The following is a 26,586-nucleotide window of genomic DNA, read 5'->3' as shown; positions in this document are numbered from 1 at the left end:
CAACCTATCCATTGTCCTGCCTCCCGTTTATTCATATCAATTGCTTTAGCTCCCGACTAACCTTGAAAGTATGGATGCAGTCCTTCAGTCAATATTACAGAGCAACGCTGCCACACCCATGCTCTAGCGTCCGACCCCACTGTACATGTAGTTAAGAATCCCAGCTATGGATTATTGTCTAACTGTCAACGCCTTAAGCTCAGTGGCCTGATCAATCCAGCTTTTCGGATCTTTTCCCATCCTGACTCTTGGATCGACGACTCTTCCCCCCTTGGAAAAAAGAGCATGACCTCTCACCGATTGCCGATCTCGTCAAACCTGATTTTCCTCTTTTGAAATCTCGAACAGTTTCTTGGGATTTGGTACACCTTTGATATATAACTGATTGACCTGTTCTCTCCGCCTTTTGCTCGTCCATCTTCCTCTTCCCACCCTCCCATTCAGCTCGGAGTCCAATTGAAAGCTCCAGACCGATAAAAAAAGACAGATGAAGCTCCTACCCCGGTATCTTCCTGCAGCCATCATCAGTTAATCAGGCACACTCTCGCAATCCTTTATCGCCTTGCCGAGAGACGTCCGTTTACCTCTCCGGTCTGCCCCGGGTCAATTCCAAACGACAGGCTCTCAACAGCTACTCAAAACCAACCTGGAGCCTTTAGACCAAAGATAATGTGGTTACAGAAGCAACGCTACTCGTCATGGCCATGGCAAAGCTCCTACGCAGGACCGTCACCGTGATTTGGGGCGACTGCGGCACCAAAGCCCTTTGGCAGCGGATTCTCAAGGATTTCATAGCGTGTGTTATTTGCACCATCATTGCCATTCTCCCTCAAATCAGGAGCTGGTCAACCTTTCTTATACCAATGGTTGTTGCCTTTGCACATCCAGCACAACGAATGGGCGTCGTCATTGAGAACATCATCATGATCATCTTTGGTTCCGGCCTGGGCTTATCATGGTGTATATTGGGCTTATATCTGGCGAGTTTGGTCTATGACACCAACAAGCCTGCTGCTTTTACTATTCGAGCCCTCTTCTATCTCGCATGCACCTTGCTCCATGGATACCTGAGATCGTCTACACCTCGACTGTTCTTATTTGTCTTGTTTGTCATCCTGCCCGCCATCACACTACTCACAGCACCAACTGTGGCCACGCCCACTCTATATACAACAATCTATGTGCCAATCCTCATTGGCGTCGGAGTCATGTTTTTCGCCAACGTCGCCATATTCCCTGAGTTTTCCAGTAGCTATCTGGGTACTTCTACCATCAGTGCCCTCTCTGAAATGGTCGACACACTGGAGAGAGCTACTCATTGGTTTGTTACGCCTGGAGGTGATCGTATCGAGTCTCAAAACCAAGGGGAGCCTCTCAATATACCTCATGCCAATGATAATGGCACCAAGCAACAACATCAACAACAGCAACAGCAACAGATGTGGCAAATTAAGCAGCTCGCTATCCGCTACTGGCGCAAGTTCTCTGCCCCGTTCCCCAACCCCTTTCTACCGGCCACCTCTGCCACCACAACATCCAGATCACCGCTACATGCGACCACACTTGCGTCACTGACGGAGAGGAAACCCATAATCCGTTCTAAACTAACATCGTGCAAGACTGCTCAAAACGAAGTCAATTTTGAGATATCCATCTCACCCCTTGCACCAAGCGACATGAAGCCTATCAGTGTTGATCTCATGAGCCATCTTTCTCAAAGTATCATTACACTGATTGGCGCCTGTGAAAACAAGTTCATCGTCCTTGACGATGATGGCATGGAAGAGAGCAGTTTAGCGGATGATGATGATATGGTTCAATCGCCTGGGTGCGTGAGTGCTTTAGATGGATCTGCCACGCCAGCGTCCAGCGTCCCAGAAGCAAACCTCAGACTCAACTCTGGTACGAGATCGAGATCGAGAGCGAGAAACTCAACCGCTCCATCGAGTAGAGTCGACTACATCAAGCTGAACAGGCAGATTGAATTGAGTAGCGCAAAGCTTCTAGAATCAATTGTCATGCGACTACGAGCTCCTATACAAGAATTCCAGGCCTCCACCAATGAAGCAGTGGCTCTTCTGATATCTTGTTTGGCATATTGCTACGATGTTCCCACCCTACCTTCTGGTGCTCCTACCCCTCGAGGCATACACTTGGAGGAGATTGACCTGCGGGTCGACCTCTTCACGGATGCTCTGACGTTATTTGATCAACAATCCGCCGAACAGCTCAAGCTTATTGCCATGCAAGAAACGGGCCTAGCGCTCGATTTCATGCCTCGCATGGAGACTTTTCTCATCTCGTCGTTTCTACTGGCTTTTCGCCAATCCTCAACGCACATCTTGAAAATGCTCCGCCATGCTCGTCAACTGGTAGAGCAGAGACAACGCCGCCATGATAGGCTGAGCATCTGGATCCCTCACTATTCAAGTCTTCGGAAGTGGCTACGTACTGCGGGAGAGCGCGATTCAATGGTTCTACCCGAAGGCGCGAGGCAAGCCGCACGTCGAGGAGATTTGGTTGGCAACGGGCCGCCAATCTTCGAACCTAAAGATTCTAGCAATATCCTTGATAGCGAAGAGCAGCCGAGACAGAGAATGCCTGATGAGGAAGCAGGTTCTACAACTGCCTCTCAAATTTTGAAATCACTGAGAAATAGAAAGTCCAAAAACAAAAGGAAGGAGAAGAAGAAGGGAGAGAAGCATTTACAAGACAAACAGAATGACAAGAGAGGACAAGACTCTTCTGATAGTCGGCTTTTATTGCTTCGAGGCAAAGCGGCAGATGTGCTGGAGTGGGCTCAGGATTCCGATGATCTTGCCTATGCACTAAAACTCTCCTTTGCCGTCTTTCTTGTCAGCTGGCCAGCCTTTGTGCCATCTTGGAACGCATGGTACGGGGATGTCCATGGCGTTTGGGCTCCATTGCAGTTGATATTCATATTTGAAGTGGCCATCGGCACGTCCTTGGTAACCTTTGTAGTTCGGCTTATTGGGCTTGTCCTTGGCTGTACTGCTGGATATGTCTCATTTGTTATCGCAGGGGGGAGCAGAGCAATAACAGTCGTGGTTCTGGCTTTTACGCTGCTGCCTTCTGCCTATATACATGTCGCAACAAAATACGTCAAGGCTGGAGCAGCGGCCATTATATCAATAAATGTCGTTGCCCTAGGTAAGCCTTCTCACCCTCTTCACGCACTCTCATCGTCTTTCTGACCATTTCCACCAGCGTCGGCGAATATCAATACAGAGCCATCACACGAGGTTTACTACAAGCGTCTCATAGCATTTATAGTTGGGGGTGTTACTGCTACGTTGGTAGAGGTATCAGTTTCTCCGGTGCGTGCACGAGATCGTTTGGTAGAATCTTTGTCTGCCTGCGTACGGCATATACAGAATATGCAGGGCGCCATGTCCGTGGGTATTGACGGGCCCGAGATTGTTGATCCTCGCTCTCCAAAACTGCACCGTCGTTTTGACAGATGGCGCGAAAAGGCCCAGGCCTCACTTGCAGCGGCTGAGACGTTTCTCCCGTTTTGTTCTTCCGAACCTCGTCTGAAAGGCAGCTTCAAGAAGCTTGCGCCCATCTACACTGAGATTGTGTATGTGCTTCATCAGATCATTGATCGGATGGACAACGTCGTACAGCTGCGAAGGGCTTATGGCTCCTCTGTCTTAGAGGCACTGAATCCGCAAGCTTATACGTATCGACGAAGCATGGCGGCAAGCTGCACCCTGATGCTGTTTTCCGTCAACGAGGCACTGACAACTTGGCTTCCGCTTCCGCAATTCATTCCCTCAGCTCGGGTAGCGCATTTGCGGCTGATACATCGGGTCCGTGAGATTATCATGTCACAAGCGTCGACATCGGCTCCGGTAACGCCAACCGTAAGTCATGCCAGCCATTGCAGGAGCGCGAGTGAGTGCGAAGACCAGGCAAACGAGAAGATAGCTCGTTTAATTACCAAGCATAACTTCCTCTCTTGGAATGCCAGTGCTGCTGGTCAGATGGAAATCGTCGAGTATCTGGAAGAATTGGTTGAGCTGGTCAAGATGCTAGTGGGAGTCAATGCATTCCGTTCTGGAATGCTAGAGAGGCCACGATACACAAACTATGCGCAAATGAAGGAATCTCGGCCAGAGTCTTTAGCAAGGGCTCGGTCTAACACATCTAGCAGCTCATCAACGGCTCACCAAAGCGGCGTTTCTCTGCAAGGAGGGGTGGGAGATATACAAGATTTCGCTCTAAGGCGGATTGACTCTGTTGCTGTTCACTCCGAGGCATCAAATCATAGACCACAAGGCGAGGATTCTGCGGCTCGACCTAGGCCCAGAAGAGAGAGTATATTCGAGGAGAATCTAGGGGAAGTGCCTATTAGCTTGCAAAGGGTTAATTCTCGACTTTGGCAGGGTAATGGGACTGCAAGAAGGAGGAGGTCAACAATCACCAGTTTGCGATGAGCGTACACTAATGGTTATGGGTACGATTAATGAATAGATAGAGGGAAGGCGTTTTTTCTTTTTCTACTTGGTTCAAGGGAGCGATATTTCGATGAAGAATTTGCGTAGCATCTACTCATGGAAAATGTGGAATCTACGTTGCGGGGGATGTATCTTGAAGGTCACGACTGAGCACTGGGCTTTCCACGAAACGCATTTTAGAATACAAGCGTAATTTTACAATGAATTAATCAGGAGTTGTCGTCCCAATAGAAGACGAGACAAGCAACGAGTCAACTATATAAATCTTGAAAAATGAAATAGCTCAAGACGTGCCATCATTAGACCAAAAGGCCAAAAAAAAGGGCCAAAAAAGCCGAGATTGTCGATATCCAGAAGTCTCGGCTCTATAATAGCCAATCCTTCTGTTTCCTTGTTTATCGATGGTAAAGGCAGCTTACAACCTTACTGCAAATGCGTATATATACCGATTGTGGAACTCAAAACTCCGTGTTGAAACAGAAAAACCAGAAACACAAATCCAGAAACAAGAGACCAAAAGAAACCCCGACATTGAAGCGTTAAGGAAACAAAAGAGAAAGATATATGAGAATAAAGAGAAAGAGGAGGCGGAAGAGAGCAAGAAAGAAAGGAATCCAAGTTAAATAATGTTAAGGGTCGTATGCTGGGCCAACCTCGTGCCGTTGAGCATAGCCCGAGTCTTCTTGGGTCTCTGCTGAAATCGCCGGAAGGCCTCCTGGACGTGTCTGGGCTCGATTGGCGAACGGCCTTCGCTGGGGGGGTCGAAAAGGCCCTGCTGGTGCTTGCGCTTCTTGTTCGGGCCGGAATCGCCCGTGGAGGCGCCGGTCTGGGCGCGCGAGATGTCCTCCTGCTCCTTGACTTTGAGCGCGACTTCGGTCAGGGTCTGGACCATTTCAAAGGTGAGGAAGCCGAGAATATCGACGATGTCGTCTGACGGCTTGCTGTCCGTAACAACGCCGAAGCCGGCCCACTCGCGGAAACGCTTGCCCTTGCGCCAGGTGAAGGATGCCTGACGGTATTCCGACCACGTCACGTATTCCTCGCGGGTCATGGCCTTTGTGCGCTCGTCGGCCTTGCGTAGCCGCTGAAGCGTGATGTAGTTCATCTCCTCCTCCTCTTCGTCCTCTTCGTCGTCGCGCTCGGGGACCTCGACTGAGTAGAAGGATGACGGATCCCAGGGGAGGCCGACCTTGGCTTTCTTGTTCTTCTTGGCTGCCTCGTCTACGGGGCCTCCAGGAACTACGCCGCCGACTGCATCGTCACCGGCGGCAATGTCTGCGTCGGCGCCCTTGTCGTCAGAGTCCTTGACGTTTTTGCGGACATCCTTCCAGGAGAGAAATGTGCGAAGGCGGGATACTTTGGCGTGGTCGTGGCGGATTTGGAAGATGAGGTCGTTTGTGCTAATGGACTTTGAGCCACGCCGGGCGGCAAGTTCAGTGCAATTCCGTAGCTGAGAGAGAGTGCGTGAGTTGGATAAACTGGTCAAGTGAAAGGAGAAAGAAAAGCATACCAGTTCGATGACCTGCTGCCGGACGATATCTTCAATGATACCAGTGGTTTCGACGGAGGGCTCTGCGGTTTCGCCAGAGACATACATCATCTGTTGGAAAGTGTCAATCCTTATCGCGCGTCTAGAAAGGCGAGACATCAATCCGGATCTCAATCGATATCTGTGCCCGTTTACGTATATGTATTCACTGAATGGCATGATGAGGGAGTGGCGAGGCTAGATGCCTCGGGGAGGACAAGGGGAGCAAAGAGAGGATGAGGAGAGCAAAGAGTGGGTGAGGGATATGTGAAGAGAGATGTGAGATGGTTTAAAAAGCAAGTTTTCAGCTGAAGTTGTTCAATATGTGTTCAATCATGTCGGTTGAGCTTGCCACTTGGCAGCGGTGCGATGGAGCTGCAAGACCAGCATTGCCAGGTGTTGGGCAACGTTGGTTTGTATAAGGCGTTTGTCATGAGATTCTCATAGCACCTTATCGTCATGAGCGCTGAAAGTAAAACTGAGTTGCTTCGTAAGAAGGGAGTAGTGAGATGCACACTTCCAATGACCCCCTTTCCTGGCTGCCCGTGGCCAGTAATTGCAATAATCAAGCGCGCATATACTCAATCAAGGGTGTATAGGCATGAAAAGAGAAGGTAAATCTCATTTTGAAGTGGTATTGTCCAATGGTCATAATAGACGAGGCGATAATGAAGTGTAAATCCTCATAATGAAGTGCTTGATGGTGAGCTCATCTCAGACTTCTGAGGGCTCATCCCACCTCGAAACAACTTGGTGAAGTATGAATGAAAGCGGATTCTTACCTGACTAATCTCCTGGCGATATTTATACGCCTTTGCAATACTTGAATCGGCCATCTTTGCGGTGATTCCCAATCAAACAATTTCCTTCTCCTTCTGTGAGGATCAGGTCGCAACCTGTAAGCCGGCGCGCGTCCCAAGGCACCAGCCTCTCTCCCTTGAATGCGACGCCCAGCCTTGCGCCCTTGCAACCCCTTTAAGCGCCGTAGGATTTGGTCTTATATAAAAGCCGGGTGTATGAGCAGAGAAATCCGAATCTTTTGAGCGACTAATTCGCAAAATCTGCGCGGCCTCGCAAAGAATTGATATGGCACCTCTGGCCGCAAAATCGCACCGAAATTGATGGGTCGTCGGCTATGAAGGATTCTTCATTCCAAGGCGTCAAAGGAAGATACAAGGAAGAGAAGCAAGGGCAAGCAATTGGATATAATCACTGCAGAGCGACTTCGAGCAAACGGATTCCAAGAAAATGAACGGATGAAGCAACGTTGGAGCAAAATAATGAGGTTTAGAAATGAGAAGCTTAAACGCGACACAGAGTCAGAGCCCAAGTGTCGTTAGCAGTAAAGTATGCTAACTGCACCCCCTGAAGCGGCGCTGTTGAGTTGCTAGACACACTCCGGCTTATCTCATATGATCACGTGAGTAATACCAGCACCTGGAAGTTACATTACAGTGTCTCACTGTTGAGAAAAGGGCGAAATATTTTGTCTGGATCGTATTTCCGTGTGCTACAAGTAAAATATTATGCTCTTTACTGGTACGGATGCTTGCTGTAGGGTGTTGTGGTATAAAAAAAGATGCCAATTGTCTATCAAGTGACGACCCTCAGTTGTATCACACTAGCGACGTATGAAGATGATCCTTCAAACAGTACGGAGATTCATTCCGAGCTGCGAGGGCCAAACATACATAGGTAGCCAGCTCCTGGTTCAAGATGACTCCTAAGAGAGAAGTCGTATGCTGGCTGAGATTCAATCCTCCGAGTCCAATTGTGGATATACAAGCCATCCCTACAGCACGACATTAATCTTCAACGATATGTATGCAGCCTGCAAGGCTCCGATAAGCGAGAAATGGCGCATAGCAAACAAGCAAAAAACAAGGCTAATATGTAGGGCAGCTCTTAAGGCTTGACATCTGCCTCGCTCCGCGACTAACACAGGTTCCATGGCGATGCAGTGAGGATCAGGCTCAGGAACTACCGATGTAGTATATCATTGCACGGCAATTGCTTTTATTCGATGCCTCTCCACCCCTCGAATCCGTCTCCCCTAAAACTCCATACAACGGCATAGTGCCCGGCAAGTAGTTGCCACTCCTCGATTTCATCGAGTCCTTCAAGCCTGTCAACTCTCTCCTTCTCTTCAGCATTCACCCACTTGCTCCACAAGCGATCAATAGTCAATTGACGGGTAGTCTCAAACCCCATTCGTTTAAGCCGAGCCGCTTCGTCTGCTTCGACTCTGCGGCGCTCGAGGCTAGGCATGTGAATATTCCTAGCTGCCAAGTTTGATACCATGGTATCACTAAAAGGATCTCCAAGGTGAATCGGTTCGTAGATTACGATGGAAATATTGGGTATTCGAGAAGAGAAATACTCAAGCACACTCTCTGATTCCTCCTGAGAGAGATAACAGAGACAGCATTCTGAGAGGATAAGAGTAGGGACGTCGGTGCGAAGCCCAGGTAGAATGTCGGTAGCTGCAGGTGATAACCGGCGGATATCTAGCCCGTGGCAGAAATACTCTCCATTCAACGGCTGGCTTGACCAGCTACCTGTGTCTCCTGTTGATCGATTCGTCAAGATGCTGGCCAAAGGCGGCACTGCCTCAACTGTTTTGAGCTTTTTGGCACTTGTTACTGAAAAGTCAATCTCATGATAGACAAGCTGTGGATGGCTTTCTTGACTAAAGAGCCGGAAAGGCCTAGTATCGGTGCCAGCACCAAGAGATACTATCTGCCTCGTGATTCCTCCCTGTTGCTCTTCTCCCTCAGTTCCTGCAAGGAACGAGTGAACAAGGTTATCTATAGCTGTTGTACGCGTGTATGTTCCTGTAGCGTGATGTGAGCCACATAGTTATTTCGACGAAAGGGGACGATGTGAAGCGAAGAGGGTGTCGGCCAAGTAAGAGAGAGGTACAAGTTATATGGGAAACCAACCTCTGTTGATGATGGGGAATCGTCTTGCCGGTGGACCATCAAAAGCAGACACAAAATACCGCGCGTATGGATCGTTCAGATAGCCCGTATCGACGGCACTCAACCTTGACACGGCTGCATCCGTATCGGTTCCCTGGATGACGGAATCATGGGCCTGGCCGCGAGAAGCAGGAGCTTCGGCGCCGGTTCCAAAACCTCCGCGTCCTTGCCCCCGGCCTCGGGTTCGGCCCCGACCGCCTCTGGCCCGGAGAGAGAGAAGATTGGGGATGGATGGCGCTGACATTGAATGACGGTCTCAGGGCATGTCGGAAGTTTTGAAGTCTCAAGGGGTTGGATATAAGGCGACGAGTAAAGAGAATGCGCTAGATGTAACTGCTCACTCTGAGTTTCGTGGAAAAGTACATCGATTCGAAATACCGAGTGACAGGTGAAGCTGCCGCCCCACTTCAGCTCTTTTGCAGGGGAAGTGGCGGGGCATCTCGTCGTCAGCGCCTGCCGCGTGAATCGCCCGCCAGCGCTAACAAAGAAAAGAATCAGAATCACGCACGACATTGTCCGCCCAAGTACGAGGAAGGCCAGACGTTCTTTGTCTTTTTTTCGTGCTCTTCTTCATTTGCATCTTCTCCCACGTTTTCGGTGCTTTGAGAAATTTCGATAGCTCGCCAATATTGACTCCAGGTGGCAACTTGGCGCCTGAAACTGTCACTGAGACTTCTTTTTCTTATTTTAGGTTCTCTTTTTCTCAATCGCTTTACTGCAGTATCAGAGCATACCCACTTACATAGGCAGCGCAGCGCTTGCCGGACACCGAGAGAGACGCTGACTCGCGAACACTCAATTTCACGAGACAAAATTCCGCGGATGCGCGGGTCAACTCATTCCAAGCACGATGCAAGCAGCTGTTGAACAAAGGATTCTTCATAAATTGTTCACGAGACAGCATGATACAATGTACCTCATCCACACCATCGTAGTTGAGACGCAATCTCATGCAAGTTCCACGCCAGCATTGGGCGCTGCAAGTGATGTGATTCGCGCGCGCCGGTAAGAAATAATTCAACAGCGCTGCTTCGGGTAAAGGCCGTTGTTTGGCGCCCCTCGATACTACAGTAGCTTATTTGTCCCGAAGCAGAAATGGCCGAAAAGCACGAGCAAGCGAAAAGCTTTTGCCGCGTCTCCCAATAGTCCGGGCTTACCAGCTAATGGGTGTACACGAGCTTGTCGAAACAGGATGGGCTTCCCGTGGGTGGAGGGCAGTGCTGCCTAGTTGACGCCGTTTAGAGCCGTTTGGACTGGGGTGACCCCTTCCTGACAGCCCACCGAGAATCTGGTTCGCCTCCATTATAAAGCGTCTTGTTCTCCCCCAACCATCAGCGCGAATTGAACTTTCTTTAGTCTCGTTCTTTTGTACTCTTTGTCTTTGGAACTTGCCAAACAAATCGAAAGTCCATCACGCGTGGCTGTCGTGACGCTTTTTTTTTGTTGGCGCATCTGTCTCTCGTTTGAAAGCCCGGAGATTCCGTTTTGCCATCCATCACAATGGCGTGGACAGTCTATGAAGGAGGAGAGCAGGTGGACTTCACCATGCCTGCATGGGGCTGGCCTCTGATTCTTGTCAACTTCCTCATTCTGCTACCTATTTCGTTCCTCGTAGGTTTCCTCTCCGCTGTTGAGATCGATATCATTGAAATCGATATCATGTCCACTAACCTTGATGTACCTGTAGGTCAACTACACCCTGTTCCACATTTACCCTGTCTTCACCATTATTGAAGATGAGAATCCTCCTGCCTACGAACCCCTTCCTATCAACGGAGGCAACGATGAGGAGGCCACTGTTGGCTCTACGGCCAAGCCTACTGATGGCGCCGCCCGAACAGTGACTTCTTCTCTTCGATCCATCAACCGTCTCTTGACTTCGCATGGCGGGTGGAGGGCCAACACGCGTGGATTCATGTGTGCTTTTACCCAGAACGTCCTCACAGGCATCGTCGCCTCCATCTTCTCGTGGGGTCCTGTTAAGCCCTTTGCCGAACTCCTGGCCTCCTTGGTCTTGGTTCAGTTTGCAACTGCCTGGGTTCACATTGTCATTTCACACCCCTCTCCTCGGAGGTTCTGGCGCCGCCTGCCTCCTTTCAAGCGCGCCTTTGATGCCACCTGGAAGGCTATCGTGATTTACTGGGCCGCAACTCAGGTACACAAGTGGGTTCCCTACCTGCTTGCTGTCCTCATTGGCTTCGATGCCCCGACTCTCGACAACTTGAAGAAGTCCAGCGGTGCCTCCGACGCTCTTCGCGACGGCGACATTGCTTATCTGATCAAGGCTACGGTATACATCCTCCTCAGCACAATGCTGTACGTCGTCGTAATCATCCCCGCCCGCGTGGTTGTCGTCCGCATCCAGGCTTCGCTCCTGCCCGAGGACGAAGACCCCATCATCCCCTTCGACCGATCCTTTGAGGGTAAGGTTGAGCCCGCGGTTGTTGGTGGACTTGGCTACGCCACCATTAGCGACGCTTGGTCTACCTTTTCCAAGGCCGCCTGGCGACGAGTGGTTATCCTCTACGCCAAGATTGTGGGCATCTTCGCCTTCGTTTCTCTTTTGTCGTGGGTCATTATTATCCCCACCGCCCTTGCCATTATCAAGGCTGGCTCAAAGAGCACCTGATTGCTCGCTCTACAACACAATTACTCTCATGATGATGCCTATTAAATGGGGGTGGCTATTCATCACGCAAAGTTGGCTATCTACAAGCAATTGCATGGATTTCAAGTGCTGAAATAGAATGCGAAGGAAAGTCTTTTGTTGATAGGCACTGCGCGGTACTTACTTAGGTAGCAGATACCAAGTTCCTCAAATATCTGCTACTGTCACTATTTTCTGCAGCTATTGCTATTTTTTTTTTTTTTTTTTACTATCTGCTACTATAGCTACAAAGTACTTGGTATTATGACTAAATTTCTCTGGCATCATAACTATATTCCTCCAATACTTGATATCACCGCTAGCTTTAGTTTAAGACATGTGATGCCGAATAACAAACTGAGTGTGCCGAACAGACACTCCCTGAAAATCCGTGCTGCGAGTATGCAAATAAAGCCCCTTTCGGTCCTCAACATTCTAGTGAACAACATACCAGAGCAAAAGATTGCCCTCCATCAATTTGCTTGAAGCAGATAGCAGATGCACTCACAAGCATCTACATGGTTACTCGTCATAAATAAGATTCTGATCTGTATCTCATGTAATTTAACTCTTTACTCTTTCATGCGTGACATCTTTATCATATATAACCCTCCCCAACCGCATAACTCCAACTATAGATAACTCTCTACCTTGCCCTACAGCCCATTTTCTCTCTTTGCTCTTGATTTATTTCCATCTCTGTCTTTTGTTTGCTCATTCATTGCATTTGTGTCTCGCTCTCTCAGTCAAATACACAACCGTCAAAAGTCATAAAAAACCAGAATCCAACAATCGTCATTCGTTGCTCTTGATCTCGCCACAATGTATATAGCGCGGACACACGCCCCCCCTCTTAATCATCCTCGTTTCACCTTTTTTTGTTCTTTTGTGCTTTTTTTTCTTTGTTTTAAAATGCAGACAGGGGTGAGGGGGTGGAAGAAACAGCAATACATATCAAAAGATACAAAGCAAAGGAGGAAATCAAAAGCGGAAAAAGCCTTAACCAGCAAAGTCAGCACGGCATATGCGTGGGAAGGAAGAGTGAGAAAAGGTGAAGAAGGAGGGTGAAAGCGAGGGAGAGAATGAGGGGGTGGGTATGGAAGGTTCCAAGTGTGTAAAACCGCCTCTAGTGTACTCAAAACGCCGCCCGGAGAAAGCAAAAGCGCGCAGGAAATCTACGACTTATTGAAGAACCAACTACCGCGCTTGCTGCTGGTGGGAGTCCCGTCACCACCTTGGATCGTGGGAGTCGCAGGGGCATCGCCGCCGCCACCACGGAGAGGCTTGGCAATGCGGCTGCCAGCATTAGAGAAGCTGAAGCCGCCGCCGGCACCACCGAGGCCACGGGTGCTGCCAGCTTTGGCAGCCTCGAGGCGCTCCTTGACGGAGGCAAGCTGGACCTCGAACCTAGTTTAAAGGAGTCTAGGTCAGCATCAAGCTTTTTCAAGCATGTTTCACTCGTAGCACTATGTTGATGTACTGTCGTGGGCAATGAAAAAAGGGGGGAGCTCGGGGATACATACTTGTGATTGGCCGTTGCCATCTTCTCCTGACTGTCTTGCAGCAGACTCTCCAGGCTCTGGATGCGCTCGTTTCTCGCAATGAGTTTGCGCTCTGCAATGGCAACCTCCTTCTTCAAAGAAGAATTTTGCTCAACCAGCTGGCGCTGAACTTGGGTGAGCTGTTCCAAATTCCGCTCCAAAAAGGCCATCTTCTTCTGCTGGGCCCGGTTGTTGGAAGATCGCAGCACGTTGTTGTACTGCTCGCGGGTCTCATCGAGGGAAATTTCCAACTCGACAACGCGCTCGCAGCGGTTCTGCAAGTCTCGCATGAGACTCTTCTTCATGACGTCAAACTCCGCAATCTGCTGTTGAACAGTCTTGCCGTTTGCCATGGAAGCGGTGCCACCAGACTTGACGCGCTGCTGTAGCTCCTCAATGAGGGTCTTCATTCTCGCGTTCTCTGACGCTTTCTGGTTGAGGTCGGCCTTAAGCTCCTCGACGAGCTGCTCCTGAGACTTCTCGCGCTTAGCGTAGGTGGCCTCCAGTCGCGCCTTGACCTCCTCGACATCGGCTTCGCTAAGGCCGCGAGCCAACACATCCTCGTATTCTTGCTGCAAAGCCTCTAATCTGGCTTCGAGCTCCTGTCTCCGTCGGGCATCCAAGTCATTGGACGACCCGCTGTACATGGACAGCTCTGCTTGCCTCACGATGCCTTGGGTTTCGACCATCTTTGCTCGGAGCAGCTTAAACTCGTCTGGCGCGATGTGGTCGCCAATTGTGCTTTGTTCAAGCAGAGCATCAATGTGCTTGATAGTCTCCGCGATGGATTTCTCGTTGTCGCTGAATACATCAGTTCCGAGTTCGAAGCCGGCCATCATTTTGGCCATCTTCTCTGCCTTCTTCTTTTCCTTTTCATCAAGAGCTGCGCCCGTCTCCTTGGCGCTCATTTTGGCGTCAAGCAGCTGCTGCTTTATGTCGTCCAATTCAGTAGTGAGCTCTGAGTTGGCTTCCTTAAGAGCGTCCATGGTGATGAGGGCCTCTTTGCCCTCGAAATTTAGTCTCTCGAGTTGCATCTTGAATTCATTAACTTCTGTTGTAAGCTTCTCATTCTCCTTGCCCATTTTGCTGTCGTGCTCCTTCAAGTAGGAGAGCTCCTCTTTGGTCTCGCGAAGCAGCTTCTCGGCAGCCGCAGCCTGCGATTCTTTCTCTGAAATTTGATCCTGAAGCTCATTTTCACGGCGTAGGAACTCTTCCCGTTCGTCCTTCTCCAATGTTATGCTAGGAGTACCAGCACGGTCAGAGGCAATAGGAGTCTCGGAGCGACTCTCCGTAAGCCGCGAGGGCGTCGAGGGTCGCGGTGCTCTTGCCTCAGCCTTGGCCGCGGAAACTCCATCAGCAATCGGCTGAACCCACTTGTCTTTGGGAACTGCCTCTCCAGCTCGCCACAGCTGAACTTCGCCCTCGAGGTTGGAAATATAGGACTCGAAGTTGGTAACTTGGCCCTGGGCTTTCTTGAGGAGGGCTTTGAGCTCGGCAGGACTGAGCTCGGCATTGACCTTGGCCTTGTTTTTAATGGATTTTGCTCTGGTACCGAATCTTAGCGTTCCCAAGGTTTCGGCATCGTTATAACTACTAGGAGAGCAGTTGATGATGAGAGTGGTTCGACTGTTACCACCCAGGGATTCTTGCAGGATACGGGTCAATTTGGAGTCTCGGTAGGGTACGTAGTGGGATTTGCCATCAGTCAGGGCGTTGATGACCATGCCCAAGGCACTCAAACTTTTGTTGATCTTTTTGGCTTCCTCAAGCGTCTGACCGCTGGCGCCAGTTTTGCCAACCTTTTCACTACCGGCCAAATCGACCAAGAACAGCTGGCCGCTCTTCGCCGAACCAGACTCGACGTTCTTCTGGGTGATGGTGATGACGAAGATGGAGTGGGATCGTGAAGACTCTGCGTTCATGTTGGTGGCAGAGACCATTCGAGCGTTTCCTCCTCTCCTCATCACCTCGTACACCTCTTGGACGCTAGAGACGTAGATTTCCAGGAGACCTTTGACGTAGATACCACGGTTCTTCTCCTCGTGAATAGGGAGATTGTCATTCTGCGGAGCCAGCAGGTCACGAATCTTCTCCATGTAAATTTCCATGTAGCTGACTCGCACGGTGTATTCGATGGTGCTGGGGCTGGACATGATGCTGGCAAAGATTTGCTCGACAATGCGCGGAATAACACCCCTCTGCTCGGGATCATCAATGTTGCTTCCCATCATGGTGTATGATTTACCAGCACCAGTCTGGCCATAGGCGAAGACAGTACCGTTGTAGCCATTGAGAATGTCGTCGACGGTAGGGCGAATGGAGTAGTCGAAGATGTCTTGTTGTTTACATGACATGTCAAAGATTCGGTCAAAGGTGAAGGAGCCCTGTGCCTCTTTGGACTATATAAATCATGGCAACGGTCAGCGACACTCTCTCTACATGATGAACACTATAGCGAGCATAGGGGGAAAGGTATAATATACATCAAGAGTACAGGTATCGTCCGAGGTGAAGCTGACGATAGGCTTGCCGCCCGATTCGATTTCGATCCGGTTCTGAGGCCGGAATCGGGCGACGACCTTGATGCTGTTGTTCGACATGATGGGCAGATGGCGTTAGGATATCGATATCAAGAAAAGTTGTTGACCATGGGCAAAGAGAAGCAACCGTTGAGTTGTCGGTTGAGCCACGCAAAGGCAACGGTATCTCGAAGGAGGGCTTCTCTCTCTTCACCCAAATGGCGGGCTCTGGCGTTTGGCCCTACCAGGAGGGTCAAAGAAGAGAGAGAGGGGCTAAAGAGGAGAAACAAAACAGAGCAGATGGTTGATCCCAACCGAAGCTGCGTGAGATCAAAAGAAACAGAAACCCCGCCGCAGGATCGTTGTAAGGGAGGGAAAAGGAAGGAAAGAAAAAGAAAGGAAACCCCCAAGAACAAGACACGAAGTTCTAGGGAGGATGCAAAAGCAGCGGTCTGGGAGGGACTGGCGGGGAGGGGCCCAAAAGCTCAGAGTTCCAATGTTTGGGAGGTGACAAGCGCGCTAAAAACAGCCGCCGCGTGGTGGTTGGAAGTGCCCTGGGGGCTAGGAGGGAGGGGCTGGAGATCAGACGCCCAGAGTGCTATTACAGCACTGCAAACACTGGACATGCGCCCTAAACATCTTCAGGTGCCACTAAACTACCCGTCAGTAGCATTTTTAGGCCAGGCACCAAATCCGCTTACCTAATGCAAGTGCCTTCGATACAAAGGAGGTATTCCTAGCAAATGCTGTTCAACCTCCGGAGATACGAAGCACTTCATGCCGCATTGATTCTACATTTCATGCTTACAGGTTGGTTTTAATGTGTTTCGTTTTGTTTCGTTTCACGTTGTTCTTCCACTGAACAGCCGCTTTTCGTCTCAAAAGAAACGCAAAAAAGATAATTTAGAAAAATCAGAGAAAATATTCGCCGGGCCCGCCAGGGGCTGCAATGGATTGCTGCATACCGACTCTAGATGGGGTACCACAACAGCGTAAAAGTTCACCGAGTTGGTCTCTTTTTTTGTCTTAGCGCGCCATGATGTATTACGGGTGATATTATGGTATGGATTTGAGATACCAGCATCGACTCTCCGGCAGGATTTAGTAGTACTACCTTGTGCTTTTGTGCCTGACAGTGGTTGCTGACGCTGGCAGCGGATTGGATGTAGGCCCAACCAGGTCCCAATTGGGCTTGTGAACTGCCGAATCGCAGCGGCAGCGGACTGGCTAACTGATACCCGACCCGATATCTCGATGCCCTCGCAAAAGCAATAGTTTAGTCAATAGAAGCCCGGTCAATAGAAACTTGGTCAATAGAATTTCAATCAATAGATTGAGGTCTTCTTCACGCATATAACTCAACAAACTTGTAGAAAGAGGGGCAGATAGGGGATGACAAAGGAGGTGGATCAGTACTTGGGTATATCATCCCTCGTAGGAAGCCTGACATGGACAAACGAAAACATCTGGCATTCCGCTGCGCCTAAATCACTACTTGGTAATCCCTGTCAGAGTGGCGATGATGTCAAAAAACAAACGCTTGAATCCTAGGTAGAAAATAACAAGACATGATACGAGAACAGTCGTCCCTCTTCCTTGGTATAACCAATTCAATATCATGCACCAAAACGCCTGCAATGAATCCTTCCCTCCTTCTTGCTGGGAGCCCAGTCTTCTAGATACGGCACGAAGACGATGAAAAGGCTAGGTCCAAGTTCCCCTTCAGATATCCTGAAGCGGATAGGTGGCTGTCTAAACGCCGCCTATCTGTATGTCCTCGTCATTCCAGCGTTATCATGGGCCCTTTTAGTCTTCCCAACTTCTTTCAACAGTCTCTCGTACGCGCTTAGTATACTCCTTTCGGTTATCTTTGTATAGGTTCGAGGCCTCCACGTTCGCTGGTGAGCCGGTGTTGGGGTCGTTAAGTAGACTGCAAAAAGAAAAGTTGTCCAAGTCAGCGAATGAGCCGTCGAGTCAAGAGGAGGCGGTCAGGGATTAGCTCCCACAGCAGATATTTGCATACCTTTGAATGCTGGTCAGAACGGCAGCGACATCATACGTTGGGCTCCATCGGTTTTGTAGGATATCCAAGCACAGCTCGCCGGTGGCGTAGACGTTGGGGTGGAACATCTGGCTGATGAATTTGACCTGAGGAGGCTTGTTGGGGTATTGCTCTTCAAACTGCATAACGAGTCGGAATGTTCCATCTTCAAATGGTGTGTCGGCTGGCCCTATAATGACGGCATTCCTGTACAGCGAGGGCGATGAGACATGGTTAGCAATCGGACCTTGCATGTCCTTGATGGTGGAGGTGTGAGGGGCAACGAACCAGGTCATGACATTGTCGGGAATGGGAGATGCTGAAACTCCGGCAGGAGGATCGGTCTGCATACGCTGAAACCATCATTAGAAACTGCAAACAAGGCAGAAGATATCCCATCCGGTCTATGCAGACAAACCTTGAAGTCGCGCATCAACCGGCGTCGGGCAGCTGTCGACATGGCTATCGACAAGGGGTCTGATTAGGAATCGGGTAGATCGAGTTGGGTAGAGAAGAGGTGGCGGTATTGCTCCTCAAGTTCTTTTTTCGAAATACAAGTATCGGCTGTTGGAAGCAAAGGAGTTGAATGAAGCAAAGATGAGATTGACAAAAATACCGACAAGTCTTTTTCTCGGTGCTGTGGAAGAAAGTTGAGCCAAGATCGGAACCTGCTCACGAGTCAAAGAGCGTTGATAGTGGCACTAGCAGCTAACGGCCAGCGCTTGACAGCCCGCCGGTTCAGGCGAATCGGCGTCAGGGTACGGGCCAATGGCGGGGCGAGAAATAAAAGATTAGTCATGGTCATGTGACAGCGCATCAGCGTCGCGAAAGACGTAGAAGAAAGAAATGTGGCAATGGTGGAGCGACGCCACAGTCTGGACTGATCTGGCAGGCTGGTTAAGGCGATATAATTTGTACCAAGTTGCCGCATTGATAATGTACCTAGGTACTGTAGCCTCGGGTTGATGACGTGAGTGCGGCTTAGGAAGAAGCGGGAGTGTAGAAGACGGAGTACTAGTTAGTCACGAGCTTGAATCCGGCACTCAAGAGGAGATTAGAAAACATTGAACCATCTGCTCCATGATGTTGTAGAGCCCGAATACCTTATTAATGAGTACTGTTGTAGCACTCACTGCCTCGGAATAATACAAAATCCCCTTTCCCCGGCTTTTCAACCCCCCGCATCAAGCATCAATTCTGACTCTGTCACCTGCAATCCCGGCTTAAACGCTCGGCTGATTCTCTCCCCGCTCTAAGCCGAAGCGTACCGAAACGGCCCAGAAGCTCCTCTCTCTGCGCCTCTTCTACCGACAGTCTGTATAAAAAAACAAAACATAGCCTGTTCTGCTTCTATTTATCTTCCAAACACCTTTCGATTGGCCTTTTTTGATACCCTCACTACGGATAGCTCTTTTCTTTGTTGGCTTCTTCTTCCCCTACTTATACAGCTCTGCAACTCCATCCCACAATGCCCGAGGCTCAGCTTAGAACAGCCAGGCGGCTCGGCCAGTTGGCCAGCCAAATGAAATCGGCTCGCCACTTCTCAACCGGCGCTGTCATGAGGAAGGAAATCCAGGAGGCGTACATTCTCAGTGCTGCGCGAACACCGACCGCAAAGGTACGTTGCTGAGCGGCTCGCATACACGATCTTGGGATTATGCTAACAATTGCACTTGTCCAGTTCAACGGCTCATTCACCACCGTACCCGCTCCCCAGCTCGGCGCTACCGCCATCAAGGCCGCTCTCGAAAAGTCAAAGGTTCCGATAGAAAAGATCTCTGATGTGTACATGGGCAACGTACTTGGAGGAGGAATGGGCCAAGCGCCCGCCCGACAGGCTGCCATCTTCGCTGGCCTCCCTACGTCCATCGAGGCCATCACCATCAACAAGGTGTGCTCTTCCGGCCTCAAGGCTGTCGCTTTTGCGGCGCAAAACATTCAGCTAGGCCTGGCCGAGGCCCAGATTGCCGGTGGCATGGAGAGCATGACCCGGGTCCCATACTATCTTCCCCGTGCCAGCGGTCTGCCTGCTTTCGGCAATGTCACATTTGAGGACGGGTTGATCAAGGATGGTCTGACCGATGTCTACAACAAGTTCCACATGGGCAACTGCGCAGAGAACACCGCCAAGACTCACAACATCACCCGAGAGCAGCAAGATGAATTCGCTATCCAGTCATACAAGAACGCTCAAAAGGCTTGGGCCGAGAAGGCGTTTGCTGATGAGATTACCCCCGTCACCGTCAAGAACAAGAAGGGAGAGGTCATCATTGAGGCGGACGAGGGCTACCTCGATGTCAAGATTGAGAAGGTCCCAACCTTGAAGCCCGCGTTTGTTCGCGATGGAACCGGCACAGTTACCGCTGCCAACTCGTCGACCCTGAACGACGGTGCCAGTGCTCTAGTCCTGGGCAACAAGGCCATTGCACAGCAGTACGGATCCGGCTCTCGCGTCCTAGCTAGGATCGTCGCCCACGCTGACGCTGCGGTTGACCCCATCGACTTCCCAGTCGCTCCTGCAAAGGCCATCCCCATCGCTCTGGAGCGTGCCGGCATCACCAAGGATCAGGTTGCCATTTGGGAGATCAACGAGGCTTTTGCAGGCGTTGTCCTGGCCAACAAGAAGATTCTTGGCATTGAGAATGCCCGTGTCAACCCTCTGGGAGGCGGCATTTCTCTTGGTCACGCCCTGGGCAGCTCCGGATCACGAATCCTCACAACGCTGCTGCACCAGCTGAAGCCTGGCGAGTACGGTGTTGCGGCCATCTGCAACGGAGGAGGCGCTGCCACAGCCATGGTTGTGCAGCGTATTGAATCCGTCTAAACTGATGTCAAAAAATAAAATGGAAGACAAAAAGAAAGAAAAACTAAACACAAACATGTATATACTTTGAACGAAGAGAATATGTAGCTGGGCATGAATATTCCAGTTAGCAATGGCCATGTAATTTTAGAGTAATGAAGCATTCATTTGTTCGACATTCGACTTGATTTTTGACTTGAAATTGCTAAACTTATCATCATCTAAAAAAAACAGTAAGTGTTTAGATATATAAACAGTTTGTGTAGGCCAATGAGCCTCAACAATTTATTCAATAAAAGGGCAGCTTGTCACTGCTCAAGCGAACAACCACGCGCGCCACAGCTATTCAATCACCGCCACATCCAGTCCGACGCCACACCGTCTTCAACACCAGCCTCACTCTCACTCATTCAACGCGACTCGCCCGTCCTCTTTCTCACACTCACTCTCACTAAGTCCAAACCCCCATTGGCCGCCAAAGGCCGAAATATTTATATACTATACTTTCTCAGCATACGCCATGTCTCTGGTTACTCAATTCCTCTCCCAGATTCAGCAGCAAGTCCGCAACCAGCAAGGCGATCAGCTCCGATCATGGCTCCAAGTAGAGCCGGAATCACCAAAACAATATTACGATCTAGCAAACGAACTGCGCGCCAGATTTAGCCGCCAGGACGCCATTGACAAGGTCGTTGAAGATGCTCTGCCGCAGCAGGACGATCTGCCCGAAGGTCAGGCTACGGCTTGGCCAGGATTGTTAGCTTTTATGAAGGATTACTTGACCTATTGGCGAGATGTCAGTTTTGCAGACTTGTTAGGGGCTCATCAGCTTCTCAGTGGGCTAGTCAAGTGAGTTTTTTCAGCCATTGAGTACCATTGATAACCACAACACGCAGAAACACGCGGATTGAATCTTGAAGAATTGTCTCTTTATGCTAACAAAGCCTTGCAGTTCTTGTTCTACTGCGTTCGCACATCCTACCTATGGTTCAATGCTCCTTCAAGTCAGCATGTCTCTCTCGGAGACACTTGCCCGCCTTACCATGAATCTCAACCGTCGACCTGATTTGACTCGTCGGCTTCGCGTTGTAGACGATGACAACCGCAAGTCTGTTGCTGAGTCTTCTGCTGAGATCATTCAAAAGATCTTCACCACTTGCTTGACCGACCGGTCAGGTACCCGGACCAGCAAGCCAGAGGGAAAGCGAGTTGGCGTCTACATGTTTGCCAACCTCGTGCTAAAACTTCTCTTCGCAGTATGCCTCCCTTTATCCTAGACTCCCAATGTTGTAGCGCATCAACAGTTTTTCTAATCACAGAATTCGTTGTTCAATAGTGCCGAAGAACTCAACTAGCGAAAATGATATTTGTTAACATCGAAACCATATCGCCTCCGCTCTCACTCTATCCTGCGGCTCAGCGCGTCACTTTTCTCTACTATCTCGGCCGTTTCAACTTCTCCAATCAGCATTATCACCGCGCTGCGTTATGTCTCCAGGAGGCATACTTGCAGACTCCTCCTCAACTAGTCTCTCATCGCTCCAACATTCTCACTTACCTCATTCCCTCGAACCTTCTTCTTGGGCGATTCCCTTCAACTACACTCTTATCACGGCCGGAGGCTCAATCATTGAAACCCATTTTTCTTCCCATGTGCATGGCTATTCGCTCCGGGAACTTTGTACAGTTCCAGTCCCACCTTGCTGCTCACGAGCCGTGGCTCTTTGAAAAGGGCCTTCTTTTGCCACTTTCCAACCGCCTTCGCCCGCTTCTCTGGAGGAGTCTCAGTCGAAAGACATTCCTCTTGACATACGTCCCCCCGCAAGATGCCACCTCCCGCAAAGCAGCAACACTCGACCTCTCCCATCTCCTCACCGTGGCTACCTACATTCAGCGCCGCCTTGAAGGCTGGCTGCCCGGCAATCCAACCACACACGGCCGGCCATCGCAGGCCAACCCTCTCTTCATGCAAGCCATCAAGAACACTGTCCAGTCTTCTGCCGAAACGACTCTTGCCCCTCCCCCAGGCGGCCCCAGGAAGCTCCGCCCCAACGAGGGGCTCATATGGGGTAACGCCCTGGTCACGTACGAAGATATAGAGATGACAGTTGCCACTCATGTTCAGCAGGGCTTTATGCATGGATTCGTTGCGCACAGCCAGGGCCGGTTTGCCATTATCGGAGCAAAAGCAAAAGGCAGCCCTGTCCTAGCAGGCTGGCCGAACGTTTGGCTGACAATTAAGGAAAGGAGGCACGAAGACGACTTTGATTTGGACCAAGTTCCCGGCTGGGTGACATTGTGAGAGAGAAAGAGAGAAAGAAGGTGTGCATGATATTTGTTAATTAGGGCAATACAAGTTTGGATGGGAGAGGGCAAAGCATCCTTGATAAGGTGGTGCTAACTACCGGCGCTACCCCATAGCCTGGTGTTCGTTTATTAGAAGCTAATTACTCCATAGAAGAAAACGAAATGATACCCCCCTAAACTGTCAAATATCGCTAACTGTGATTCATGTTTGAGACCTACAAGGCAACGCACCTAGTATATAAGCTCACAGGCTTCACATTTTAAGGCGTCTTAGTTACGTTGCTCTTCTACACACGTGTCGATTCACTACAGGCGACATTCAAGAAACGTAAAATTCATAAGCCACGCTATTTCTGTCTTTATCCTACTCATCCTAAGCTCCTTTTTTTGGGTTGTTTATGTTGATGGTTGTGGTAATTGTAATCCCACAACTCATCTCAAGTACATTGTAGTTGGCACGAGCATTAATAAACAAAGCAAAAAGCAAAACAGACAAAAACCACTTCAAAGCCTTTCCCCCATGGACATACATCATAAATGTTTGATAGGTAAAAAAAAATAGTTGTAAAAAGAATCGCTCGCTTTTTTCCCCCTCCCTTTTCTCTTTTTTTGATCCTTGTCCTCCGATTTCGTAAGAAGCTTTCTCTTTAACCGCTGAAGAGGGGTATCGACGACAAAAGAAGGCAAATCAAAACATTGTGGTAAAGAAAATATGGTAATAAAAAAACATAATGGATAAAATATGCCACCGTATTTTTGGCATCATGATAAAAATTAGGAGAAAATCTCCTGAAGAAAAGAAAAGGGGGAGGAGGATATTTGAAGACTGACATGCCACCTTATAGCGGACACACCAACCTCCAATTTCTCCAAAGACAATAAACACTATCGCCGACAGGGCATATTGGCTTATATGTAAAGCATATAATAAGCGTTATGTAAATAAAAGTAGAGCCATATACAGATACGGCGGCATAAAATATCAGGGGGTAAAAAAAAGTGCGACGAGGGGGAGGGGGATCAAACGGCCCAAAATATGCGAAGCGAAAGAGAGAGTGAGAGAAACTCGCGTCAAGTGATATAAAGTCTAGAGCAGCATATGAACAAAAAAATATGTAAGCTGCAGCTGACAAAAGGTGACATGGACACTGAAGTAGACGTGAGAATACATTGTCTGCCAGAGATACAATCAACGAGGCTGCTTGCCATTAATTCTTCTTTTCTTATAGGAAACAAGCTGCGGCAACAAAGGCAACGATAAGGCCTGCAAAGGCGGTGCTGCCTTGCTGGCGGCCAGCCTCACCCTTCTTAGTAGTTGTGGTAACCGGAGCAGAGTCGGCCTGGGTCTGGGACGGCTCGGCGGGGGCTGAGGTCGTCTGGTGAGACGAGGTGCCGTTCTCGTGGAACATGCCGGGCTTCACAGAGGCGTGTGCTCGAGCTTGAGAAGTGGTTGAGGAAGCCTTGCCGCTGGTAGCGGTGGTAGCGGTGGTAGAACCAGCCTCGGTTGTGGAAGTAGCATCGGTGGTCTGTGTCGTTGACTCTGCGGCCGTAGTGGTTGATGAGGCGGCTGCAGTGGTGGACGTGGCCTCGGTCGAAGAAGGAGTAGCAGTGGTGGAAACCTCTGTAGATGATGGCTGGGCGGTGGTTGTGGTTGAAGTAGCCTTCTCGGCCTGCTGGGCGAAGCCACCGGCCTTGAGTCCATGGGGAGTGGAGCTGGGCTGAGCCGAAGAAGAAGAAGATCCGGAATCAGAGTCATCACCGCTGGAGCCGCCAGAGCTGCCGTCCACGTTGAAAGCCACAATGTTGGCAGTGCCACCCTTGGGGACAGTAACAACGCAGAAAGCGGCGTTACCAGCACCAACGGAGGATTCGTTGCTCTCGACGCTGCCGTCAGAGTTGGGCGAAATCTCACAGGGCAGTCCGTTGCAGCCACCGCCGGGGCACTCGATCTTGATACCAAAAGTGGGCAGCGTGCTCTTCAAGGCAGAGTCTTGCCAGATGGGGTTCCATCCCAGCTTGACGAATGTGTTGCCGTTGCTGTCAGTGTTGGCGCCGGCAACGTAGGGACTCCAGTTGCCAACGGGCTTGCTAGAGACACCCCAAACACAATCGGCAACAGTGCTTCCAGGAGGGTTGATGTAGTAGCTACACAAGTGAGGTTAGCAAACACTGTGGACATGGGATGCAAGACAAAAGTTGGTGTGGGTGACTTACTGAGCTGCCGTTGAACACCAGTAGCTTGTATCGGGAACAGCAAGCGTGGCCGAGGATGTGACAAGAGTTGGGATAAGCATGGCCTCGTTACCAGGCAAGACAGTCTGGCACCACGACATGGGCTCACCACAGTCGTTGACAGCTACGACAGAGCCAGTACCTTCAACACAGTACGGCTTGTTGGGGAAAGGCTTGTGAACCGTGCCACTGTTGTCACAGAACAATCCTCCGTTCTAATGCTGTCAGCGACTGAAACCGGCGATATTGGTCATTCTCTCTTCTTATCGATTTAATTAACTTACCATGGAAGCCGGGTAGGAGTATGAAGAATCGGGATCCCATTGAGCCATAACCATACCGGGCTTGCAAGCAATTGGGCAGTAGTGACCTGGCGTGCAAGGCTGATCCGGGCTCATAGCCCAGCCAGCATTCTCAGCATCGGGCGTGACAGCAACCAAGTTGGGATCATCGGTCGGGAACGCGCATTGTCCTCGCTTGACGATAGAGTTGGCGTCCTCTACTGTGTGAGGAGAGCGAAGGTGAGTGTGCTTCTTATTGGGAAGCTGGTGAAACCTCCTGTGTGACGAGGCGACGGTGCCGGCTGGCAATGAGAGAAGCACAACGGCCGACGCGAGGGCGGCCTGGACGTCTGTAACCTTCATGGTGGCGCGTTGAAAACGAGAGTGTGAATCGATTAGTGATTACTGGCGCGAGAGAGGGTGAGAGCAGAGGTCGCTCGACAAGGGCGAGTGCGACGGCTCGATTCGAAGTTTTCCAACAAACAGGAACAAGTGAGAGTCGTGTCACAAAACAATCAGGCAAAGAGAGCGACAGAGGCGACGGCAAAAAGAAGAGCTCGTCCACACAAAACACGACACGACACGAAACGACACAGCGCAAAACGAATGAAAAAGAGAGAGACGGCGGTGACGGTCGAGAAGTTCTATGAAAAGAGAGTGAGATGGAGCCCGCGGACGAGCAGGGCGACAATGGGCTAGTAAAGGAAGGGATTGACTTGTGGTTAGTTCAAAACTGGACGACAACTGCTACGATACATGCTGCGAGTACTCTGACCAGACCAGGCTCATCTCATAAGCTAATAATGCCTCGACCGCTTTGCTGAAGATGGGCTGTGATGCTGGGTCTCGCTCTGTGGATACCGTGGGATGAGCGCGTCGAAATTAAACAAGCCGTGAGCCAATCAGGGTGCGGCTTGCTTCTCCCCTGGGAAACCGTCGACCAATCCAGCCACTTAGCCAGGGCCAAAGGAAATTAAGGCCCTCCTAGTGTGAGATACGTATCGAACGCTGCATTAACTGCAACGGGTATGAATCCCATTATCCGCCTCGAGGGCTGAGCCAGACGGGGGGCTCTCGGTGTCGAGGGCAGCGTCTGTGTGCTGTATTGGCGGTTCACAAGCCAGAACAGCACAAAGCCATGAGTCCAACAAAAGTGCTGATCTCGGTGCTAACCGTTAATAGTGCGGAGTAGGTCCTGGAAGTAGTAATCTGTGTAGTCATAGTC

At 50.2% G+C, this 26,586-nt stretch overlaps 10 protein-coding genes across 10 annotated transcripts; 5 read left to right on the top strand and 5 right to left on the bottom strand.

The window, feature by feature from the left end:
* The first annotated feature begins 198 nt into the window (after nucleotides 1-198).
* V8C40DRAFT_238831 (uncharacterized protein) lies at nucleotides 199-4,774 on the top strand. Its single transcript, XM_083214534.1, has 2 exons — nucleotides 199-3,171; nucleotides 3,229-4,774. The coding sequence occupies exons 1-2, from the start codon at nucleotides 699-701 to the stop codon at nucleotides 4,458-4,460; spliced, it is 3,705 nt and encodes a 1,234-aa protein (XP_083075494.1). The 5' UTR covers nucleotides 199-698; the 3' UTR covers nucleotides 4,461-4,774.
* Nucleotides 4,664-7,332, bottom strand: V8C40DRAFT_238830 (transcription initiation factor IID, 18kD subunit-domain-containing protein). The gene is made up of 3 exons (XM_083214533.1): nucleotides 6,792-7,332; nucleotides 5,992-6,081; nucleotides 4,664-5,931 (listed from the first exon to the last, which is right to left on the bottom strand). The coding sequence occupies exons 1-3, from the start codon at nucleotides 6,843-6,845 to the stop codon at nucleotides 5,101-5,103; spliced, it is 975 nt and encodes a 324-aa protein (XP_083075493.1). The 5' UTR covers nucleotides 6,846-7,332; the 3' UTR covers nucleotides 4,664-5,100.
* A 186-nt stretch (nucleotides 7,333-7,518) lies between these two features.
* Nucleotides 7,519-9,917, bottom strand: V8C40DRAFT_238827 (leucine carboxy methyltransferase). The gene is made up of 3 exons (XM_083214532.1): nucleotides 9,725-9,917; nucleotides 8,952-9,665; nucleotides 7,519-8,843 (listed from the first exon to the last, which is right to left on the bottom strand). The coding sequence occupies exons 2-3, from the start codon at nucleotides 9,232-9,234 to the stop codon at nucleotides 8,026-8,028; spliced, it is 1,101 nt and encodes a 366-aa protein (XP_083075492.1). The 5' UTR covers nucleotides 9,235-9,665; nucleotides 9,725-9,917; the 3' UTR covers nucleotides 7,519-8,025.
* A 410-nt stretch (nucleotides 9,918-10,327) lies between these two features.
* On the top strand, nucleotides 10,328-12,106 carry V8C40DRAFT_238824 (uncharacterized protein). The gene is made up of 2 exons (XM_083214531.1): nucleotides 10,328-10,601; nucleotides 10,678-12,106. The coding sequence occupies exons 1-2, from the start codon at nucleotides 10,491-10,493 to the stop codon at nucleotides 11,617-11,619; spliced, it is 1,053 nt and encodes a 350-aa protein (XP_083075491.1). The 5' UTR covers nucleotides 10,328-10,490; the 3' UTR covers nucleotides 11,620-12,106.
* A 185-nt stretch (nucleotides 12,107-12,291) lies between these two features.
* Nucleotides 12,292-12,758, top strand: V8C40DRAFT_172800 (uncharacterized protein). The gene has a single exon (XM_083211626.1). The coding sequence runs from the start codon at nucleotides 12,460-12,462 to the stop codon at nucleotides 12,703-12,705; it is 246 nt and encodes an 81-aa protein (XP_083075490.1). The 5' UTR covers nucleotides 12,292-12,459; the 3' UTR covers nucleotides 12,706-12,758.
* Nucleotides 12,759-16,193, bottom strand: V8C40DRAFT_172799 (putative kinesin family protein (KinA)). The gene is made up of 3 exons (XM_083211625.1): nucleotides 15,662-16,193; nucleotides 13,161-15,577; nucleotides 12,759-13,044 (listed from the first exon to the last, which is right to left on the bottom strand). The coding sequence occupies exons 1-3, from the start codon at nucleotides 15,776-15,778 to the stop codon at nucleotides 12,813-12,815; spliced, it is 2,766 nt and encodes a 921-aa protein (XP_083075489.1). The 5' UTR covers nucleotides 15,779-16,193; the 3' UTR covers nucleotides 12,759-12,812.
* An 852-nt stretch (nucleotides 16,194-17,045) lies between these two features.
* On the bottom strand, nucleotides 17,046-18,828 carry V8C40DRAFT_238820 (E2 ubiquitin-conjugating protein RAD6). Its single transcript, XM_083214530.1, has 4 exons — nucleotides 18,157-18,828; nucleotides 18,027-18,091; nucleotides 17,721-17,945; nucleotides 17,046-17,627 (listed from the first exon to the last, which is right to left on the bottom strand). The coding sequence occupies exons 1-4, from the start codon at nucleotides 18,196-18,198 to the stop codon at nucleotides 17,504-17,506; spliced, it is 456 nt and encodes a 151-aa protein (XP_083075488.1). The 5' UTR covers nucleotides 18,199-18,828; the 3' UTR covers nucleotides 17,046-17,503.
* On the top strand, nucleotides 18,731-20,719 carry V8C40DRAFT_238817 (Thiolase, N-terminal domain-containing protein). Its single transcript, XM_083214529.1, has 2 exons — nucleotides 18,731-19,356; nucleotides 19,420-20,719. The coding sequence occupies exons 1-2, from the start codon at nucleotides 19,207-19,209 to the stop codon at nucleotides 20,560-20,562; spliced, it is 1,293 nt and encodes a 430-aa protein (XP_083075487.1). The 5' UTR covers nucleotides 18,731-19,206; the 3' UTR covers nucleotides 20,563-20,719.
* Nucleotides 20,720-20,960: 241 nt separating this feature from the next.
* V8C40DRAFT_238815 (uncharacterized protein) lies at nucleotides 20,961-23,026 on the top strand. The gene is made up of 3 exons (XM_083214528.1): nucleotides 20,961-21,390; nucleotides 21,494-21,797; nucleotides 21,878-23,026. The coding sequence occupies exons 1-3, from the start codon at nucleotides 21,062-21,064 to the stop codon at nucleotides 22,841-22,843; spliced, it is 1,599 nt and encodes a 532-aa protein (XP_083075486.1). The 5' UTR covers nucleotides 20,961-21,061; the 3' UTR covers nucleotides 22,844-23,026.
* Nucleotides 23,027-23,876: 850 nt separating this feature from the next.
* V8C40DRAFT_172732 (uncharacterized protein) lies at nucleotides 23,877-25,873 on the bottom strand. Its single transcript, XM_083211624.1, has 3 exons — nucleotides 25,365-25,873; nucleotides 25,063-25,295; nucleotides 23,877-24,993 (listed from the first exon to the last, which is right to left on the bottom strand). The coding sequence occupies exons 1-3, from the start codon at nucleotides 25,722-25,724 to the stop codon at nucleotides 24,072-24,074; spliced, it is 1,515 nt and encodes a 504-aa protein (XP_083075485.1). The 5' UTR covers nucleotides 25,725-25,873; the 3' UTR covers nucleotides 23,877-24,071.
* Nucleotides 25,874-26,586: the final 713 nt, after the last annotated feature.

This window comes from Trichoderma camerunense (assembly GCF_050948025.1).
Source record: "Trichoderma camerunense strain CBS 138272 chromosome Unknown V8C40scaffold_5, whole genome shotgun sequence".
Taxonomy (NCBI): Eukaryota; Fungi; Ascomycota; class Sordariomycetes; order Hypocreales; family Hypocreaceae; genus Trichoderma; species Trichoderma camerunense.
Note: the sequence above shows the minus strand (reverse complement) of the source record. Positions and strands in the feature narration are given on the sequence as shown.